Source organism: Struthio camelus, chromosome 9, assembly GCF_040807025.1.
Source record: "Struthio camelus isolate bStrCam1 chromosome 9, bStrCam1.hap1, whole genome shotgun sequence".
In the NCBI taxonomy this organism is placed as follows: Eukaryota; Metazoa; Chordata; class Aves; order Struthioniformes; family Struthionidae; genus Struthio; species Struthio camelus.
In genome coordinates this window covers 5,169,280-5,190,607 of record NC_090950.1, presented here as the reverse complement: position 1 = coordinate 5,190,607, position 21,328 = coordinate 5,169,280, and the positions used below count along the sequence as shown (strand labels likewise).

The window sequence follows — 21,328 nt, the reverse complement described above, 5'->3', positions numbered from 1 at the left end:
TTGTCCGTGTGAAATCAAATTTTGCGAGGGAAAGAGGTTGCTCATTGCAGAATTTACTGTAATATAAGATAATTAAAAAAAAAAAAACATTTCCCCGACAAGTCAATATTGATGCATTGTGGCAGCAACTGCCTTCTACCTCCTCCCCCCCCCCCCCAAACAAATCTGGAGCCATTTACTTCGATGTGGCCTGATACGTAGTCATTTTAGAATAAAAGCTGCCTTCTCGTGCGCTCAGAGCAGGGGGTTCGCTACACACCCGAAAAATTGGGCCACTTCTGTAAGTACGCATAAGGCTGCATCGTACCGGTTTGAACGTAACTGTCTTAACTTCTGCATGCCTTCCTATCCCCTCCTCCTGCCCCTCGGGATGCCAAAACGCTGGCCTAGGCTGTAAGGTGACAGGGCACTGTTTGAAGGCTTCTGTTTGCTTAAAGTCACCAAGATTTGGGGGACTGGAGGTCCCCAAATCCGGGGCGCCGCTCTTGGCTGCGGCGTCATAGCTGCAGCCAGGCAAAGCCGCAGCCGACTTGACCTCTATTGTGCTAGTCCTGCTGTGAGCAGGAGGGAGGTTAAATCTGGTAATTTCTGGACTTAATAGCTTTTCAGCCAATGTGCCTGTGATTCTGTGATCAGCCTACTGTACAGTACCGAAAATGCATCTGACTTGCCTAAACTTTTTTTTTAATTGCAATGCAAGAAAAGGATTCTGCATGTACACTTGCACTGCCTACTCTATCAAGTCCTGATTTTGGTGGGAGGCTGCAGGCTTCTGTAGAGAAAGTAATGTCAGAGTTCAAATGAACTGAGAATCAGGGTGATTTGGTAGCTATATCTGGCTTTACCTTGAAATGTGTGTACCAGTATTGGGGTAACGTATACATGTAGTGGGGCTTCATTCAGCAGCAGAATGAAAGAGAGAAGCTTAACTTTAAAAGCAATACTGAGAAATGCATTGGGGGTGTCTGTGTGCGACGCATGCTGATAATCCATTTAAATTCTAGGGAAACATGGAATATGTACGCATCAATACAAAAGCTGTTCTTTCTCTCTTAAATCTCACACTCAAGCATTGCAAAGTCAGCAAACCGCATAGGAAGGCGAGAGCAAAATCCTAGCCTGTACTAAGTAGTGTATTTTGAGAATCATGGAGCAGCAAAGCAATTTTATCCTCTAAGTCTGATTTAATGCTTTATGCACTTCCCATTATTTAAATTTGAAGCGCTTTTGTTGGGGTAGTATTTCCTCAAATTCTTGGTTTGGCTCTTAGTGTAGGCTTTCTGACAGGGGAGAATGAGGCTGACCTTTTATTTGGGTTGCCTGGTAGTCCGTGGCGTAAAAAGCAGATGCTTTTGTAGGGATGACGGTCACGATTTGCTTTTGCACAAGGAATCATTTGTTTCTTTCCGACTTTTGGAAATAGGCAGGGATGGTACTGGGGAGCACTGAGTTGGAGATGTTTTGATATTTTTGTGAAATTCTGTTCAGGTTTGAAACTTTTCCCATTTCTACATCAACAGCAAAATCTGTGGTCATAATACTACTAGTTGTCACCCCCTCAGCTCCTAAGACCAGGGAATCAGGCAGTGTAACGCTGGTCACAGGTTAGGGAAAAACCCACTGTGAGGTTCCTGCATGAGTTAATTGAGCTCCTTTACGAATATGGACTATGACACAATTTTTGCCTCGCTTGCTGTTTTGCTTGCTCATAAAGAATTAACTTTACAACCTAAATGACCTGCTTTTATTGAAGCTTTTACGTGTAGCCCCCGCGTGAGCAGGCAGAACAAGTGAAGGTAACGCAGGCTCCTGGAGGCTGCCTTTCGACGCCTCTGCCGCTTGTGCCTACCGAGGACGCTGCGCTGGCGGGTAGGGACTGAAGCAGAGGGCCTGAGCTTTTCGTACACCGACCTGAGGTTCTTATCTCTCGTCTCGGAAATGATTTCATCTTGAGGAACGCCGGGGCCTGAGCTGTTCCTGTGTGATTGGCTGCATGCGACCTGGCCACCTCGTTCTGCCTTTCTGGGGCTGTTTACAGAGCCCAGGACTTTGTACCCAGTGTAATTTATCTTACTTTTTAGCAAAATAGTTTCTCTTGGCCATTTTTATTTCTCTCAACAGCATTTGGAATTTAAAATCGGACTTTGTTCCACTCCAGGCTGAACGCGCTTAACTGTTTCTGGCATGAAGTTAGAGACTCGCGTTCCAGAAGTGGCTTTACCCAAGAAAAGCGCTCCGGTAGTGGGAAGCTGCCGCGGCGCAGTTCGGTGCGGCTGGCAGCTAGTGGTCCAGCTCTGCGTGCACGTTTGTTTTGTGCAAAGCCGGGACGGAGTTGGCTTGCAGGAAAAGGCCTTTCGGTGGAACAAGTAGCAGGGGGAGAGAAACGGAGAGACTTTTTAAAAGGGACACCTGCTCTGAATGTATATGCAGACTGCTGGTAACTTCATGCAGGGGGAAACACAGCAGTGAGAAGAGATGCTCCTCAGGCTTGCAGAAGAAGGGAGGTTAGGGGAGGGTATACTGTTCTTTAGAAGTTCTTTTAAGGATAACGTGGACATGGTTAAAGAACATAACCTGTTTTGTTACATTGACCTTGAAAGGATAAAACTAAAGGACTAGGATGGTCCCAACTAGGTGGTGCTCTGAGGGAGCAGGTACAAACCATCCTTTAGTGGGTTTGGGACACCTGTATCACTATGCTTTGGTTCCCTGATGCCTTGTCTCAAGAGTTTGCAGGGGAATCCTGAATTTGGAGACTGGGCCAGACCCAGAAACAGTGACCGGACTGTAGCCATATGTGAGCTGGGAAACTCCTAGGTGCAGCTTCACTTTATTAAAGGCTATATAGTAACCATGGAGAGACAGTTCTTTGCTGTAAAAAGTCTTGACAAGTTTCGACCTTCAGGCTTTTATGTAAAAATTATCTGTTTACCAGGCAATTCTTGCAGTTGGTTACTGAGGGGAAAAATGCATGCTGCCTTAGTGAAGCAGATTTTGCACTGTGCGAGTGGAGTTTCTGTAGGAATCATTTATTTGCTGCTTTTAGCATAGTAATAATTTACTAAGTAACAGCAGTCATCTGGTATTACTAGTTAATTATCAGCTCACCTTTGCAATTTTTTAAATATAAATTTAAAAATTGTTCTTTTTCCTCTCATTCCAGGTACTGGGTCTACGTGTTGCGTCTGAATTGTATTGTACTAATTCTCTAAGTACCAAATCAGACTATCTTCTTGATGCACCCTCACGGCATCATGGCCAGTACTCAGGAGCGCCTGAGCTTGTCTTCCTCTCCAAACTCAATCAGCAAAGCTTTCTGTGAAGATAAAGACTTTAATAGGATACATGATGAGCACTCACCTTCGGGAAACCACCCGTCACCCGAACTCATAGAGGATGTGCGTGAGAGGGGCTTGCTGCCGGCAGACCTCGTGGAAAACGTGAGCAGCCCAGTGACCGCAGCAGTGCTGACCAGCATCAGTGAGGACTCTAGGGACCAATTTGAGAACAGCGTGCTGCAGCTGAGAGAGCAGGATGAACCCGAAACACCCATTCCTCAGGGCAACAGGAACACTATGGATGGAGAAAGCAACAGTGGAGCAGATGATGTTAAAGTCCAGTTCAGCAGATCAGGCAGTGGGAGCGGTGGGTTTCTTGAGGGACTTTTTGGCTGCCTGAGGCCAGTGTGGAACATCATAGGCAAGGCATACTCCACGGACTACAAATTGCAACAGCAAGGTAAGCAGGAAATATGTGAAAAGGAGGAAATAACCTCAGGCCTTTCCCCAGCTCCCTGTGTGACCGTTTTTGTCTGATACTGCCCTCTTATGGGTTTGCAAAGAGAAATCCTGTGTGTACGTCCAACAGCTATCATCTACAGCAGTGGCAGCTAGTGATGGAGGAAAAAACTGCATGTGCTAGACCATGCCTTGGACCATTTGGCAGTCTGAAGCTGAACCAAGTATTTGCGTAAGTGAAGATTAGAAAGAATTGTAGCAAACACAGGGGTCGTATCAACTACTCTGCTTTTGCAGTCTTCTCATGCCAGATGAACTTAACATGGGCGCTTCTTCTCCTGCAGGTGTATGTGAAGGCTATCTCCAGTTGAGTGCCAAATGGCAGAAGTGTTGCTTGTCTGTGGGCGTGCTACGTGAACTTCTATGCCTTTTTGTAGGAATAGATTCACTGTTTATAGTGTCGTCCGGTTCTTATCTTTCCAGCACCTATGTAGGAAAAATTGTTTTTGTTTTAACATTTCCAGTGAAAAGGTATAAACATTAAAGAAAAAAGTATCTAGTTTGGGACTGAATAATGTCCCAGATAATCATATACTTATATCTTTAGGGGCTGCTGAAAGCTTAAGAGCTGAGTATATCATGTCTTTGGTTTCTAATTTCTCCTCTAGCATGGGGGAGGGAAATAGCAGATGGGAAAAGAATAAGCTGTTATTTGAATTAAGGAGTTGAAATGGTTGCAGTGTCTGTTTATTGAGCCTGGGAGCAGCCTAGGCACCATGCCCCTACGGTGGGGCAGAACTCTCCTGTGTGTTGCTGTCGTCATGACTCAGTGTTAGTCCAATGGTTTTCTGACACCGACAAGTTGTTGGAAAGCCGGTTGTTAGTGTTTTAGATGGTTTGTATCTGAGACTCTCAGTTTCGGTGGAGAAGCAGCTTCTAATACGGAGTTTTATAATTTTCTTCAGGGACTGAATGTGTTCTCTATATTGAGTTATAACTGGGCCCAACACTGATCCCGTGAAGAAGCAAGAGGGTCTGCTCAGAAGTGAAAAAAGCAGGGATCTACATGGAGAAGCTTCACGTACAAACTCTAAAATACATACAAAATCTGCTAGTTAAACCTATAGATGTAACTGTGACCATCAGCGCTTCTTGGCCAGCCATCTGATGGAGTGGACTCGCCAAAAGCTAGCTGAGCAACACGTTTCTGCATACAGCAATATCAGATCATCTCTGAACCCAAAGCAATGGGGTTATGCTCGGCAGTGGTTAGATTTTTTGAAACAACAGAGCTGTTAAATAGCATATTGGTTGAATCTGGGTTGAGTTAGACTTGCTGCTCCTTCTGGTGCTCAACTTAGGGCAGGGAAATCCCCCTCTGCCTTGCAGAAGGGCAGAGGCCTTCCTAAGCAGCAGCCCCTTGTGCATAGGACTTACCTGCTGAGCAAGAGTTTGCTTGTATTTCAGTTCCTCCAGAGCATGTAATTTTTGTCAAAGTGGGTTCTAAGCCTGTCTGTGTTTTGGACTCGGTATGTCACACGTGGTTGAGTGTGTAAATAAAAACTGTGACTGCAAGTTCCTTGGGGGATTGCACGCTATGCAGTGTTGGATGTGGCTCCTCTTGGAAGAGGAGGAGTCTGGTTGGGGAGCCTCTCTTGCGAAGGAAAATGAGCTTCTGAGTAGTCAAATAACATTTCAAGGCGGCATGGTGTCGGTACATCTGTGTCATGCTGCTTTGGTTTGTATGTCAAACTTCTTACATGTGAAGCTGCAGTTTTCCAAGGAAAGGACACGCGTGCACTTGCTCGCTCTCCCTCTCTAACAATGAATAATTACAGTTTTATGTCAGAAACTGTCATGATGTAGAGAACGCAAGGCACAACGTGTGTATTGTTTTCAAATGAATGTTCATAATTCAGGGTCTTCAGCCCCTAATTTCTCCTTTTTTTTTTTTTTTAATTTGTTTTCATAGAATCAAGGGACCCAGATTTTTATGTGGTATTTCAGTGCAAAACCCTACAATCCTTAATGCTGGGAATTCTCATTTTGCATTGCGGTAGTGTTTGAGGGCTGTATCGTATTGCAAATGCACCTTGCCGCTGTGACTCCCAGATCTGTGCAGAGTGCTTTAAAAGTCTGGTTTCCTCTTTATGTTGGGGAGTTATATTGGCTACTTCTAATGATTCTGTGACTGTTTGTACCAGCGTTATCTTAGCAGGTCAGATGTTTCGGAGCTGAGCGCTCCTGCGGCATCCCACGCTTGTGTATGCCTGTGAGCTTGGATGGGTAGTGTCAAGGAAGCTGCCTCCTCTGAGGCAGAAAGGTTATATTTTGTACGTAACTGGGACAGTGGCTGCATTGGAAACGGCAGAGCTGTGACGGTCTCTGGGAGACGCTTTCTGTTATGTGGAAGTTGATAATAGAAAAGATTTAAGCCCTAACCAGAGTAGATGAATTGCTGAGAACACTGTTGTATTTAGGGCTTAGAGCTCTTGTTGGTACGTACGTAAGTACGTTGCTGTTCTCCGTGTCGTGAGCCTGTTCAGAGCTCCAAATTCCTGCGTGCTTTGCAGTTTGCTCCAATTTAGAACATCTGGCATGAAGCCCTTCCTGCAAGGACAATTTTGAGATGGCTACAGATGTGTCAGGGCTGGAGATTAATTTGCGTCTGCCATATGTGGCCTTTGTGGTTTAGTTGCTTCTCTGAAGTCTTCACTGTCATAAAGGAGCGTGAAAAGGAGAAACTTTTCTCGGGAGCTGTTCAGCTGGACAGGTCACTGGTGTCGGTGGAATACTGCTGTTTTCCAGTGATAAAGACTGTTAACCTGACCCTGTGCTAAAGCTTGAGGGTTTTGTCAGAATATCCATATTCTGCTCTCCAGATGACCTCATTCTTGCTTGTTGCCACCATGTCTGTGCGTTTCCTTTGCTACTGTTTACAAACCACCCATTCGGTACCTGATGGTTGGGATTTCTTTTATTTTTGCTGTCTTTTAGCAAGAGTGCAGCGGATGCTAGATTTGAGTTTATGCAAGTGTTATGGATTTGTTCAGAGAAGACAGGCTAAGGAAATGTCTGGCCTCTTCAGCAGTAGAGGGAGGTTTGGGGTGGCCCTTCATCCCCAGGGGAGCTTATTCCACCTTCGGGGGGGGGTTCCACAGATCTGTGCGGATGAACTTTCCCCCCTTCATGAAGGACTACTTTGAGCCAGAGGAGTGGAATTGGCTGCCACAGCCCTTGGCCCAGAGCTCAGCTGCTTTCGACCCTCTGGGTCAAGGCTGTGAGCACCTTGGAGATACCTGGAGCTTGCTCTGTGCTTGTGCAGGAGGACAGTGGAGGACAGACATAACACACTTCTCTTCCAGGATATATAGTACAGCAGTAGCCAGTGCTAAATTGTCCTTGGGGCTCTGCGGGCTTTGTGTCTGGATACCCATGTCACAGCCTTGCAACTAAGCGAGCTAAGGCGGAAAGGCCAAGGCCAGGTAGCAGGAGAGGAGCCTCCCACGGCTGGCCACAGATGCCAGTGAGCACTGCTCACAGCACTGCCATGCGAGGGGTTACGTTTGGCAGCTAATCCAAGAGCACTTCCTTGCACTGAGCTGGATCACCCACCAGAGGAGGTTTTGGCCCTTCAGCCACGGGAGACTGCACGTTGCCAGCAGGTGCTTCCTAGTCCTTTTGCTGCTCACCAGCATCCCTGCTCACCTGCTTTGGGCAGCTGCTGCCTTTCTGTGAGTAGAAGTTGCCCAAACGCTAGGACATGGTGGTGATAAGTGGTGTGGTCATCCAAGGTAAAAGAGAAGTAGATTTCAAGTTACTGGCAAATGGCTAGTACTCGAGTCCACGTTGCCTATGACACTTGGCAAGTGACTTGGTGACCAGTGAAAAGGATAAGAAGGAGAATTTACTTTTATAAGGCTGCATATTCTCTTCTTGAAACTACTTCTTAGGTTTCCTTCTCAGCACTTGAGATTGCCATCACAAGGGCTGTGTTTTCCTGTGCTTTCCTTGACGGCCCATACTGGCCTGAGCTTTGGTCGGCTGGACCAAAGCTTGCTGCAGAGTGGTCTGTGTGAGCTGACTAGTGCTAATTGCTCTTGTTAAACGGCCTACCTACTTGGTGAATAGTTGTTCCTGGAGGAAGTGTCTGCTCTTGTATTGCTCAGGGACTTTCAGTTAATTCTGAGGTTTAAATGCATTGATTTTTGACCCAGAAAATCACTTCTGTGTTTTTTCAGTTCTTTGCACTGATTTCAAAGACTATTGGTGGGTATTTTCAGGGAGATGTACTCAGATCTTCAATTTGCCTCTACCAGTTATTTAGTTTGGGTTATTGGAACTTTAGCACTTTATAGCAAGACTTGTTTGTGTTTTCTATAAACTCATTAGACTCCTGAACCATTTCCTTTTGGATTTGCAATCCATTTGCAGGATTTGCTTTCACCTTCCTTTCCCCTAGTTGCAAGTTTACCATCACTGTGTTCGTTTTTGTGTAAACCTGGAGAGCAAGGTGCTTTATAAAGCATGTGTGTGTTTTGTCTCTGGTTTTTTGGAAAACAGGGATGCTTCTTGTCATAATGCCAATGCTGGCGAGCGGCCAGCACTGTTGAACAACAGAAATTTGTTTCAAACAGATTGACTTCGTGGCTTGGCCTGCTTGCCTGCTCCAACATTTCTTCCCCATGGGAAATGCATTCCCATCATTCTGCTCAGATGGTTGTTAATCACCTTAGAAACGCAAGCTCTTGGTGTAACTTCCTATTGCTACTGTACTTTAATTTGTTTAGGGGAAGTCTCTCACAGGTTTGTTTAGGGAGAGGTCTGGAATAAAAACTGCTCCACCATGATGGAAGATGTGCACCTCTTTCTTCCGCTGGAGAACGTCAAGCGCTAGGAGAACTATAGCAAGCCCTGAACTTGTGCAGTCTCAAAAGCGTGTGCCATTGCTTGGCTAAACGTCTTCCGAAACCGGGCCACCAGAACAGCCTGGTCTTGATTAGTGTATCCAGACATGTCTCTGGGCCGCTTCCGTCATTAAAGCGTTATTCTTCTAGACAGGCCTCAGCCCCTTGAGTTAACTATGGTTATTCGTCATAGCCACGTACGTGAGTTCTTATGGCTGGTTTATGCAAGTCATTTCGGTTTCAAGTTGTTAGGTATTATGGGCTGTTGAGGATGGATTTGTATAGGCAGTGCGGGAGCTTTATAACCTGCTCTCCAGGTAAGGTTTATGATCTCGACTTTCAAGCTGTATGTGGCTGTCTCTCAGGTGGTATGTTGGGAGTCCTCTCTTTTCCAGCCTTGCCCATTGCCTCTCAGTGGAACTGATGAACTTGATTTTCCAACGTTGAACCTTGTCAAGGTGTCCTTGAGGGTGGTTCTGAAGAGCTATAGGGAGCCATTTGTGTGTATTTCTTAACTGATAGGTAGGTTTGTGCTGTGATGGAGAATACAGGTTTGCACCACTGATGCTAACAAACCCTGTTTTTCAGCTGAATGTAGTCCAGTGCTTTTCTCGACCAGCCTCAGCTTCTCTGGGAAGCTTTTCAGGGCTCGTTGTGTTATGTGAGCCAAGTTAATCTCTGATGCTGGCTGTCTGGAAATGCAGTGACACATTTCTGTACAGTGAAAGGTTTTTTAATGGATTTTTGTCTTACTATTGCATTATATGGGATTTTCTTACCAAATATAAAGTGGATGACTTTGCAGGAGCAAGCCATGAACTCCCGTTTACTTTGTTTGCAATCTCTCTCTACTTTTGCCGTTGCAAAGGGCAGTAGGTAATATTAAGAGACAATTAAAGCTCCTAAGTGATATCAACCCAGTTACCCATTACCAGGCACAAACTCCAGGTGCTTCAGAGAAATACGTGACAGTCATGTGCCTTTTATAGGAAAGGCAGTCTTCTCCTGTGCGAAGAAACAGCTATTTCATTACAATGGAATAGTTCCAGCACTGCCTAAAAATACTCCTCATCGAGGAACACAAAGCATCAGCTGAACAGGCCACCATCTTTCAGAAGCAATGTATTTGCAAATTAAAAATAAATGCAGATCCTCTCTCAATTTCTGTATAAAGGTATTCTTTCCTTATTTAATTAAAGAGCTGTCTTAAATACCAGTAACAAGCATTTTGACAAAAGGTGCTCAAGTTGTTTGAAGAATACTTATTGTAAAATACTTAAATGGCCTGTGATCAGGATAGCAGTAATAGTATATGGAAAGCATGTTTTATGCATCAGTTTATGGTGGTGTCTTAGGATGAGATGCAACAGAAAAGTAAGCATATTTGTTAGGTAGGCAGTATAACCTTCTCGATGTTGGTTGTGGCATTCTTGAAAACGGAAGATAAGGATTGTCTACTGCACATCCACAAGTGCTGCGAGCTGCTTAGTTCTCCTACGTTTCAGCTGAGAGCTGCACGCTTTGTTCTCCTATCCATATTCTTGTACAATGCAAGGTTGCAAGCACACATCTTTACCAAAAAAAAACAAAACCAAAAACTTGTATGTGCGAAGAAACTTATGCAGAAGACTGAACTTTGTCCTGCCAAGTCACAGGGAATTTTTAGCTGTAGATTAACGATGTCGTTTTTATAGTTCAGTGAGCAGCGTGGACTTCGAGCCCTATTTCTGGGTGGGAGCTGGCTTTTCTCAGCCGTGCCTGAAGAGCAGTCGCTTGGAAGGAGGAGCGCAGCTCGTGTCTGATGGGCACAGGAGTGATTTGAGGGAGAGGTTTGAATCAGAATCAGTCCAGCGAGAGTTTGGGACTATAAGTTTCCCCCCAGTGGTGGCAGTATGTAGGATGGATGTTTCTGCATGCTGCCAGCTGTGGGCAGTCTTAACGCCCCAGCAGCTCAGCGAGTGCGTGAAACGGAGGAGGACGTGTTTTCGTAGTGATCAGAAGCAGGGCTCCCCGTACAGGCATGACTTTATTTCAGAAATAAGTGGATTAACTTGTGCTGCTACTGCTAAATAAATTTGTACTCTTAAGTTCAAATGTTTATTGAGTTACAGCAAAGAAATTATTGTTTGCCTTTTCCCTTACTGCTTGTATGGTGTTAAGGTAATTTAAAGATAACTCGCAGACATCAAGGCTCTCTGTTCGGATGGGCACAATTGTCTTTAAACAGTTTAAACTGTGTTATTGGACCGCTCTAGCAGTACCCCAACAAGAATGCACGTGGGTACCTAAGAGGAGGCGTCTCTTCCTTAAGATCACTTTGCCTGTCCCTTTGCACCAAGACAGCGTTGGTGTAGGGAAGACCTCTTTCTGTGACCGGTAGTGGTGGTTAACGTGCTTTGTGTCGGATAACTTGGTGGTTACTGGTCTGGGTTTTACAACTTGCTCCCTCTGACCTTCCTTTTTTAATTCCTATTTTTGTCCTATTTCTAGGGGAAAAACCCTTAGATACATTTTTTTTTTTCCCAGTTGTGAATGTTAAATGTTTCTTCTCATCTATGCTTTTCAAGGGTGTCATGCTTAATAACAGATACCATCATCCTTGAATTTTGGGGTAGAAGAACACACCCTAAGTTGCACATACAGTGTCTCAGGCATGTTAAATTGTTGCCCGCCAAGGTGAAGCAGCTCACCCAACCATTGAAAGGTGGTGATGTGCTCTGCTGAAAAAGCAGCTGAGAGGGTGAGGAGGAAGAGGCTAGAGGCAGGTGTCATGGGGAGAGGAACGGGAGGAGAGGGGTACTGGCACTGCCCATAGGGCTGCTGTATTTTGGGGAGACCCTGCCTCCTTCCCCCAGCAAAATTCACCTTACAGAGATAGCGAAGGAGGTGGCAGGTGCTGCCCCAGGGTAGGGGTGACCTTGTAGCAGAAGAGTTCTGTGAACTTGCTCTTTGAAGCTGTTCCCGTTGCTCACCTGTGCCTAGATACCTGGGAGGTGCCGTTTGAAGAGATCTCGGAGCTGCAGTGGCTGGGCAGCGGCGCACAGGGAGCTGTTTTCCTGGGCAAATTTCGAGCAGAGGAGGTGGCGATCAAGAAAGTGAGAGATCAGAACGAAACGGATATCAAGCACTTGCGGAAACTCAAACATCCGAACATCATTGCCTTCAAGTAGGTTGTGGTATTTGCTAAAACCATACTAGTGCTACCTCTTCTCAAGGAAAGAGTTAGCTCTCATACCCTGGCCATGTTTTTAATTCCGGGAATTAAGTTGTCTGTAGAACAAAGTGGACAGTCGTCCTTTGCTCCCTCTTTCAAACTGTGCGTTGCTGTGAAAATGAAGCTTTGGATGCTGCTCCCACCCAATGCTGCGCTTTGGGCATGCTAGCAAAACATGGGCTGTGAACCCTGCAAATGTGCAGGTGTAGGAAACCAACCCCTATTGCAAGTGAGGTTCCTCCTGTGCAAAGCACGCTGAAAACATTCCTCTATTCAGTAAGGAGAGCTGTTAGCAGAGTTTGCCCAGGCGGAGTGAAGAGGTTGCTCTCCTGACCCTTGATTGCCACGTTTAAGCGTTGTTCTGGGTGTTGTACTCTGCTGATCCTCACTTGATGTCTATTTTCTTTGACAGGGGAGTTTGCACTCAAGCCCCGTGCTACTGTATTATCATGGAGTACTGTGCACACGGACAGCTCTACGAGGTCTTGCGAGCAGGGCGGAAGGTCACGCCTCGGCTCCTTGTGGATTGGTCCACGGGAATTGCTAGTGGCATGAATTATCTGCACCTTCACAAAATCATCCATCGGGACCTCAAGTCACCAAAGTGAGTCCCTGGCTCCTTAAATATCCCCTGATTTGCTTCTTTCTTTTTCTTGAAGAATAGTTTAAAATTAGATCGAGGGCCTCATTTTTTCCCACGTTATGAGGGATTTTTCCTGTGTCACTCTCCTCTTGTGCTGGAATTTGCCTAAACTGTGGAAGTTGTACCAATTGCTTACATGGAAGAGAGCAGTCAGGAAATATTTCCAATGATGTGATGGTGTCTGGTCCTAGTTGAAAGTAGGAGACACTGTTGCCTTCTGTTCTTTTATTTTTCCTTCTTATTTGCTCTGCTGTTATTTCCCTGATTTTCTGGAATGAGTCTTTCTCATTCCTCTGCGGCTTTCTGGCTAAAACTATCCGGCTGTTTATGTTCTTATTCCCTAGATGTTTCTTGATTGTTTCTTTAGCCTGTAACTTGACTGTGATAGTGCCTTAAGGTAACGCGTTTAGGTGATTACAGCACAGTGTGTTAAGGTACAGCGCTGCTAAAAGTTTGAAACGTTCCCAGACGCAGTGAATCTTCGGTTACTTTAGCATGACTTGCTAATTTGCAAGTGATATCAAGACTGATTTTTTTGACTTGTAGGATTTAGAAACGTAGCTGGGGCAAAACCAAAAAAACACAAAGAAAGCAAGTGCTCTTGTCAATGAAAATGCAAAATCTTTTTCCTTTTATACTGTAATCCTGAGCAGAATGGCCTCCTCACCTGTTCATGTTGATTAAGAAGGGATTTACTCCCGAGGGCTGTTGCAGTACCATCTTGAAAGATGTGTCCTACAACTGTGATCTCAAAGGGAAGACTTATTTCCAGAGCTGTGTGGTTTGGGAGAAGTGGCTTCTGGCAGCAAAGCAAACCCCGATCTACACAGCTCGCATGGAAACATGCAAGAGGAAAACAGTCCGACTCGCATACAGATCTCACTGCAGCATAGCATTGCTTGAGATATCAAACAGAGAAAGGGGGTGCACTCCTTCAGTAGTGGGCAAAAAGCATGGATCTGCGGGGATTGACCGCTGGATTTGTGAAGAGGGTAACTTAACTGTGGGACTTAACTTTTGTGTTTGAGGGCCACATCGGCCGCTAACGTCAGAGCCCCTCAGTTGCTTGTCTAGAAGAAAAGTTGTGTGCAGCTCTCAGGGTCCTACGTAATGTTCTCGCAGAAGTTTGAAATCTGTTGCTGAAAGTAGAAAACTTTCAGGATGCTGATTTCTTGTTTTCTTCTTTCCAGTGTTTTAGTTACACACACAGATGCAGTAAAAATCTCAGATTTTGGTACATCTAAAGAACTTAGTGATAAAAGTACAAAAATGTCTTTTGCGGGTACTGTGGCTTGGATGGCCCCGGAGGTGATACGCAATGAGCCCGTCTCCGAAAAAGTGGATATCTGGTGAGTAGTATTGCTGTTTTAATCAAATATCTTCACTTTTTGTTTAGCCTCTTGCTTTTCCCAACACTCATATATTTAGTGCCCTTTTCCCGTCCTAGGGACGGGGATGGTTTGTTCTCTGGAGTATTGCACTCTCAAAAGGTCTACCTAGTGCCCTGAACCATGGGCTAAAATGCAAGAAAATGATGTGTATGTGAAAGGTTAGTGTCGAGATCTGGAAGTACATGCCAAGACTTAGTACAAACTGTCTGCATCATGCAGGATCTTCACAGTTTTTTTTTTTTAAAAAAAAAAAAAAGGCAACAATTCTTCTCTATCTCGGTAGTCCAGACAGAGCTTTCTTCCGTTAGTAGTGCTTGAGGTCCTCTCAGCAACTTCTGCAGCCAGGTTCATCTTTCATCTGCCTTTTACCCTCTTCAGGGCCTCCCTTGAACTGTAGAGAGGCCTCTACTCTGCTGGCTTGATGGGTCCAACCATCTTTTCCTTTCTGCATACTGGACTTGGCTGTTACGTGTACAGCCACAAGGTTGTAGTCCGGTGAAACTAATCCTGGATCCAACAGAGAGGAAACCAGGAAACATTACAGGAGCTATTTCCACCCTGTGTGAAAGGTACTCTATGTCCCAAGGGTCACAAGGAAAGGTTTCTGTGCTACTAAAAATGCTTGAGAGAGAACTCAGCCTTGGACCTCCTTTGGGATGCCTCTCCACAGGTTTGAGAGTCCTCAAGAGAACCACATCTCGATTTCTGCTGTGTTGTTTCTGGTCATTAAATGGTAGTAGCCAGGACAAATGTACTTGTCCCTCTTTTATGGCCATGATGAATTTCCCTTTTTGTAGCTTTCAGCTTTGAATGCTGTCAGCCTCCCCTGTACAGTGTGAAAGCCCAGGTCAAAGCTGCAGGTGGTTCTGAGTGTGAGTGGAGCCAAAAAGCTGCTGCTGCAGGTGGTTCAGCTCAGTGCTCTGCTCTCTGTGCTGGCTGAGAGTTGGATCATGACTTTAAGCTGGGATTTCCTGTAGGGAAAGGAAAAGTCTTGTAACACGTGATGAACTGTGGTGAAAATGTGTTCTTGTGCTTTCTCCTGAGAGCCACCTCCTTCTAGAATTAGTCAGCAAGAACAGTTTTCCCTGAGATTGGCCCGCAGGCCTGGGACTCAGTCCTAAAAGACATCCAAGTAACCACATGCTCTTATGCCTTGTCTCTTTGAGAGAGCTTTCTTCGACTGAGCGTCGTGACTGTTGTCAGCATCCATCCCGGCAGACTGGAGGAGCGAGGAGAAGTGTTTGTGCAGTCAAAGCCATGGGACTAGGGAGAGCAGGCCTGGGAAAAGTTCTTTCCCTTGTCTAAAGCAAACATTACTTTTGGAAGACCCAGTTATAAAGTGATGTTTTGTGTGTTCATTTTGTTTAATTTGGCATCTGGGCTTTGGGCAGGAGCCTGGACATTCAATTCAAGGCAGGCTAAAACATAGCCAGCTCTTCTGGGAGAAGCTCTTGGATTGTTTTAGGAAGAAATTACAGTCACTGTTTGTCTTCTGAGCTCTTCTCTTTGAATCACAGATTCATTAGGAGAGATGTTGCTGGATTTCCACTTTCAACTTTTTCTTCTTTAGAGTGGCCTCAATTCAAGAGTAACGTGTGGAGCATCATGTCCAATAAAAAAGAGCTGCTAGCCCTGCTGAGGACTCTGAGCACTCCTTGACTCCTTTCCCGAATGACTTGCAGATGTTGTTCTCTGGTGTAAACCTAGAGGTACTTTGGATGCAAGTTGCTGCTAAACACCCTGCCCAGACTCCAGTGCATATCACTGCCGCAGTTCCTTTACCACTCCTCCTTTCTGCTCCCAAATATGATGGCCTCTCTAGGGTTACTTCCAGTGTCCCACTCAGCCACTAGACAATGACATGTTTGGCTTTTGCTCTTTGTGTGATGGGAGAGAACCAGACCACTCCTTTGCAGTGATGAGGGAAAGACCTGTGTGGAGGTGATGGTAAATTCTTGCTATCAGAGGGTGCAGCAACCATTGCTCAAACTCTTCCTTGACATCCGTTCCCGCCCCCCCCCCCACCCCAAGATGAGTAAGAGCCACGTTCCTGAATGCTGACAACAAATGAGAACAGTTCCTAAGCTGCTTATATGTCTGTTCTGCCTCATCTTTAACAGCATGCTAAAAAAAATCTGTAATCTTATCAGGAGTCTTGAAAATCCTATGTCGGGTCTTAATCAGAGCAAAGCTGAAACCAGATGGGGTTTCCTGGTAGCTTGTCCAACCACTTGGGATCCCTGCTTTCTTGCAGCCCACGGAAAAATGTTTCCAGGGGAAAAAATGTTCAAATTCTGACTTTTTTTTAACATGCTTTGAAGCCATCGGGATTTTGAAAGTGAGACCTTTTTTTACGTGAAGTTCTGTTTCCTGACTGTTGTTCACATCCAGGCAGTTGGTCCCTTGGCTGGTCTTCTGTACTTAATAAAAACAATTCGCTCTAGTGCAAGCCAGGAAAACCCGTGTCACTTTTCACCTGTTTTGGCTCACCGGCCAGCTTGGCAGAGCTGGTGCCCCACGGGTATATGGGGACACAGATGAGGAGATACCTTGCAGGTTGGAAATTGAGATGGCTGTACCTCCCCTCTTACCTCAGCCTGGTCTTACTTGATCCTTTCACTAAGGAAGGGAAGTAAAGTGAGTTTTATGGCCTGTATCTTTCATTTCTTGTAACCTCTTTCTGGGAAAGAAAGAGGTTCTTTCCCAGGCTGAGAACTTTTTTCTCCTCTTGTAACTGTGTGTGTTTTTTTCCTCTTTGGCCTTCCTTTTTCAAGTTAGAGCACAAAAGGAATTCTGGATGAAAGTGCATGTGCTTTTGATGCTGACATTTACACATGTTGCATTTATTTCTTTGTTTCCACGTTGCAGTAGTGAATAGTGATGAGTCTCAAGCTTCTGAAACACCTACCTAGGAGTATTATGAGTGGCTGAGTATACATATCAGCAGGGGGAACTTTTGGCTAGGAGAAGAAGTTAAATGAAACAAAAACAGCTTTTCTGCTGTCTTTGTAAAACACGCATGAGTTCTGGCTATCCTGTAGTAGATGATGTGTTCTTACCAATGAAAACAGTCAAAAGTTTATCTCAGGAAAGCTTACTTTCCCCTTCAACAGGAGTTGGCAAGATTTCATCTCTGCAAAAAGGCTTCTAATGTACTCCTAGGATTTTTAAAATCTCACAGTGAAGTGGGAAAGGGTGGGTGAAAAGCAGTGTGGTTTGGTGTTCAGCCCAGCCTGGGACAGAGGAAGAAGAGAACCTTGTATGTGAAATAGCTACTCTTGGTTAGAAGCTAGTGTTTAAACGTGGTTGCATCTACTTGCTGCTCCAGATCAGACATACTTAGCTCCCAGTTTTGCCAAAGGAATGGCAGTTTTCCAAGCTCCAGGTGCTTCTGTTAAATTGCATTCATGTGGAAGTTCTTCAACGGTCTTGTTTTTTTGTTGACCAGGTCGTTTGGGGTAGTTTTGTGGGAGCTGCTTACTGGAGAGATTCCCTACAAAGACGTGGACTCGTCTGCCATCATCTGGGGTGTGGGCAGCAACAGCCTGCACCTTCCAGTCCCGTCCACCTGTCCAGACGGCTTCAAAATCCTCATGAAGCAAACCTGGTAAGCGCCTCGTCCCCACGCAGCTCGAGAGATGACTCCTAGCTCTCCCCAGACTCCCAGAGGAACTGATGAAATGAGGGCCAGGGTGGGGAGTGTTGAGCCCAGAGCATAGGACTCTCTTGAAAACCCTCCCACTCGGCACGGGGACAGTAAGTTGTAACATTATGGATCCTGCTTCCTTGTGGCAGAAGGCCTGGGTCCCAGAGGACGTATGGAACAGAGGGGAAGGCGGGAGAGAGCTGTGTGGTTTGCTGTTGGGTTGGGAAGATGGGTCAGATGGAAGGAGTATGCAGATGCTGTTGAGATGGGCTAGCGAGGGAGAGGGGACTGGACACCTGAGAAATGGGAGAGTGGGGCTTGATGGTAGCCCCAGGAAGGTGACAGGTTACTCCAGAGTTGCCTGTCAAATGCAAATCAGGAGCCTGCAGCATAGAGGTCATCCTCAATAGCCTTCACAGGGTTTGTTGCTTGAGTTGCTAAGCAGATGAGAGAAAACAGCTCTGTGGGAGGGGAAAAGGAGCTGGTAGGAAGCGGTGAAAGTTCTTGAGGCTGACTGCAGGCTATAAGCAAATGGATTTTTGCTTTTCTTCTTTAATACTCTGAAAACCTCTTTCAAGGTGACTGGCTTTTGAACTGGGCAGAGAGAAACTCATACTTTGTGTATGAAACAAGGTTTTACCCATGTGTGTATATGGGAGATGCTTTCAGTTTACTCCAGTTGAAAGTAGAGATGAAATTCTTGGTCTCAGGCCACGCATTAACGCTTAATTTTTGCAGCTGAGTCCTGTCACAGAGCATAAGTGGTCTTTCAGCATTTTGCCGCTCTGCGGGTATGCCAGCACAAGGGGAGAAACGGGCCGAAGCATTGGTGGCTTTTTTAAAGTGGCTGTTTACCCTCCTGATCCTGAGCCTCAGCTGGGCTTCTGTGCGTGGTTGTGAAATGCAGATGTTGCAGCTCGCAGCAGTGCATGTATACACTTGTATCCCCACCTAGTGGAACTAGGTCGCTGGTGAAGGAGAGGCAGCCTTAGAAGCTGTTTCTTGTTGTCTTGAACGCTGCATCCATGCAGCGAGTCTGGTGGTTAAGTCTTGAAGCCAAAATGCCAGTCTGTCTGTATTTTTTTTTTTTTTTTTTCCCAGAGATACTAATGGATTTGTACTGAAGTGGGATCTTACGCGGGTGTTCTGTGTGTTACAGTATTGAAGGCTCAGTCTTGTACTATATGGCCATATAGATGGGTGTGTTTGTTTATAGCTTTGGTTCTAGTCTATTTGCTACACAATTCAGAGGACTGATTTTGGTGATAAACACTTTCAGAAGGGCAGGATCAGTTAGCGTTATTAACCTGATCTCAGGTTGGTGACTGGTCTGTTTTGTTCCAGGCAGAGCAAGCCCCGGAATCGTCCCTCATTCCGACAAACACTGATGCACCTGGATATCGCCTCTGCTGATGTGTTGGCTACTCCTCAGGAAACCTATTTCAAATCGCAGGTACGCGGAGAATGGCTGTAGCCCCTGAGCACTGGAGTGGGCTCCAAGGGTCTTGCTTCAGGGGCTGCACTGTGTACAGCAAAAGTCACAACCCACGACTTAAGTTTGATTCTTGGGGAGGAGAAAGCTGACGCGTATTTGAAAGTCTTTTACCCAGACTTTTGCAGACTGAAACATCTGCTAGCTTTAGCCAGAAATTCAGCGTTGTCTCATTCACTTCTCTCTGGAGACTGCTGACTTCAGATGTTCTTGTCCCAGCTGTTTCTTCTGGTACAGTCGTACAGGAAACCAGAAAACTCTACTGTGAGAGGAAACGCTGCATTTATTAGTGAAGATGAGTAGGGCAGTCAGTGGGACAAAGCTGTCACAGAGCAGTGAAGGGACTCTGGGACACTCGGGGAAGATCTAAAAGGATGTTCTTGAAGATTCCTTTGAGTCCTTCCCAGTTGGCCTCTCCCAAGGCAGGAATAAGGATGAAACCTTGTCTTGAGGATGAAACCTGCCTCTCCCAAGGCAGGAATAAGGATGAAACCTTGTCTTGAGTATAGAGGATCTATACAGTGTGTAGTGGGGGTGTGTGTGTGTGTGTGTGTGAGGAAGTGGGTGCCTTTGAATAAAGCTGCAAGAACAAGGGCTTCAAGGGACAAATGGGGTTAGTACCACCCTAGCGACAGTCATCTTTCTAATGAATAGAGCTGTGCAAATGATCAACCTTTCAGTTTATTTTAAGTGCCAAAAAGGAAGAAAGTGTCTTAAATTGAAAAGGGCTTTTGGAATTTGATTTTTAATATTTTAGAAAATGCGAGTATATTTTAAGTGAACTAATTGGTAATACCATTTGAAAATGCTGAAATGACACATGCTGCAATTCTTTCACCAAAATAATTCAGCTAGTGGAGGCACGTTTTCCACATGAATCTGCAATTTCTGCAGATGCAAAGAACGTTGCTCGAGACTTTTTCTTCACAGTAACCAGGGAGCAAAATGCTTTGTAAATACCTGAGAGTAAATTTTTTTCCCTAGGCTGAATGGCGAGAAGAAGTGAAGAAACATTTTGAGAAAATTAAAAGTGAAGGAACTTGTATCCACCGGCTAGATGAAGAATTGATTCGTCGTCGAAGAGAAGAGCTCAGGTCTATTGACGGTCTTTTATGACTACTACTCGCTTTTCCTATCCAGCCTTTTTTTCTCCTGGTTAAGTGAACCCAGCTCCCTCAGCCTCTCCTCGCCGGGCGTGTGCTCCAGCCCCCTGACCATCTATGACTCTGTCTTGTACTGCAGGCCTCAAAGCAGGACTCAGTATGCCTGGTAACATAAATTCAGGCAGCCTGAATTCCTCCAGAAGCTGAAGTTCCTGCTGGCATGTTCTAGTTCCAAAGAGCTGCCTACTTTCTTTGGATTAGTTATTTCCAGCAAAATGAATATACTCCTTATTTACCAGTCCACTTAAACTTTCTGCTTTCATTTTAAAATTGGTCTAATGTTCAAAAAGAATTTAAGTAAAATGCCATCTTCTTTGCTATAAATTTGCTAGTAAAGTTGTGAAAGAGAAGTAAAACGCTAAGTAGCAGTTCTATGTTAGACTTGAGAAACTAAAGGAAGCCTCGTTCAGCTGGTTTAACGTAGTTGTTGATCAGTTGTACTTAGCCATGGGAACCTTTCAAAGGCCACATCTTCCTGCTTTGGTTCAAGGTGTCTTATACAACCACACTATAGCTTTAGGGACATACTGATTTTTATGAAATGCAAACGGATGACTTCTTTCCCTGTTTCTTTACAAGCTGGCTTAACGCCTTCCCTGTTGAATGCCAGCAGAATGGTCAGGGCTTGGCTGAAGGGCCTGTGGATGCATGTGACGCGTTTGCGGCTTTGCTAGCGAGAAGTGTTGCCGTTCTTTCAAGACTGTTAAAACTTTTCTAAATCGTATCGTGATTCATTCACTGTATCAAACTCTGAATCTTTGTTCATTATTAAGTCTGTTGGGGCCCATACACAGTGTCATACAGGTGGCAAACTTGACATTTAGGCCTTTTCCTAAACTGCCTGTGCTTTTCCTCATTCCCTTCTCTTGGTCCAGGGACACCAGACTGTGAAACATTGATTTTTTTTTTTTTCTTTTCTCTTTTGCAGGCATGCATTGGATATCCGTGAACACTATGAGAGGAAGCTGGAGCGAGCCAATAACTTATACATGGAGCTCAGTGCTATTATGCTGCAGCTGGAGGTCCGTGAGAAGGAGCTCATAAAGTATGTATCTCTTGGCAGAAGGGCGTGCAAGGCACATGGCAGTGTGCATACGGGAGAATAAACCGGTGCTTCATTTCTAAATGGCATAGT

The 21,328-nt window shown here is 45.2% G+C and overlaps 1 protein-coding gene across 9 annotated transcripts in view; it reads left to right on the top strand.

Annotated features, from left to right (window-relative positions):
• The window catches only part of MAP3K13 (mitogen-activated protein kinase kinase kinase 13), an 82,604-nt gene that overhangs the window by 50,171 nt on the left and 11,105 nt on the right, over positions 1 to 21,328 (top strand). For all 9 annotated transcript variants that reach the window (XM_068953761.1, XM_068953762.1, XM_068953764.1 and 6 more), the window contains 8 exons: positions 3,164 to 3,738; positions 11,627 to 11,810; positions 12,271 to 12,462; positions 13,692 to 13,850; positions 17,341 to 17,499; positions 18,883 to 18,991; positions 20,015 to 20,124; positions 21,122 to 21,238. In XM_068953761.1, coding sequence (XP_068809862.1) covers positions 3,237 to 3,738; positions 11,627 to 11,810; positions 12,271 to 12,462; positions 13,692 to 13,850; positions 17,341 to 17,499; positions 18,883 to 18,991; positions 20,015 to 20,124; positions 21,122 to 21,238 — 1,532 coding nt within the window. In that variant the 5' untranslated portion in view covers positions 3,164 to 3,236. The remainder of the gene's footprint in view (positions 1 to 3,163; positions 3,739 to 11,626; positions 11,811 to 12,270; positions 12,463 to 13,691; positions 13,851 to 17,340; positions 17,500 to 18,882; positions 18,992 to 20,014; positions 20,125 to 21,121; positions 21,239 to 21,328) is intronic.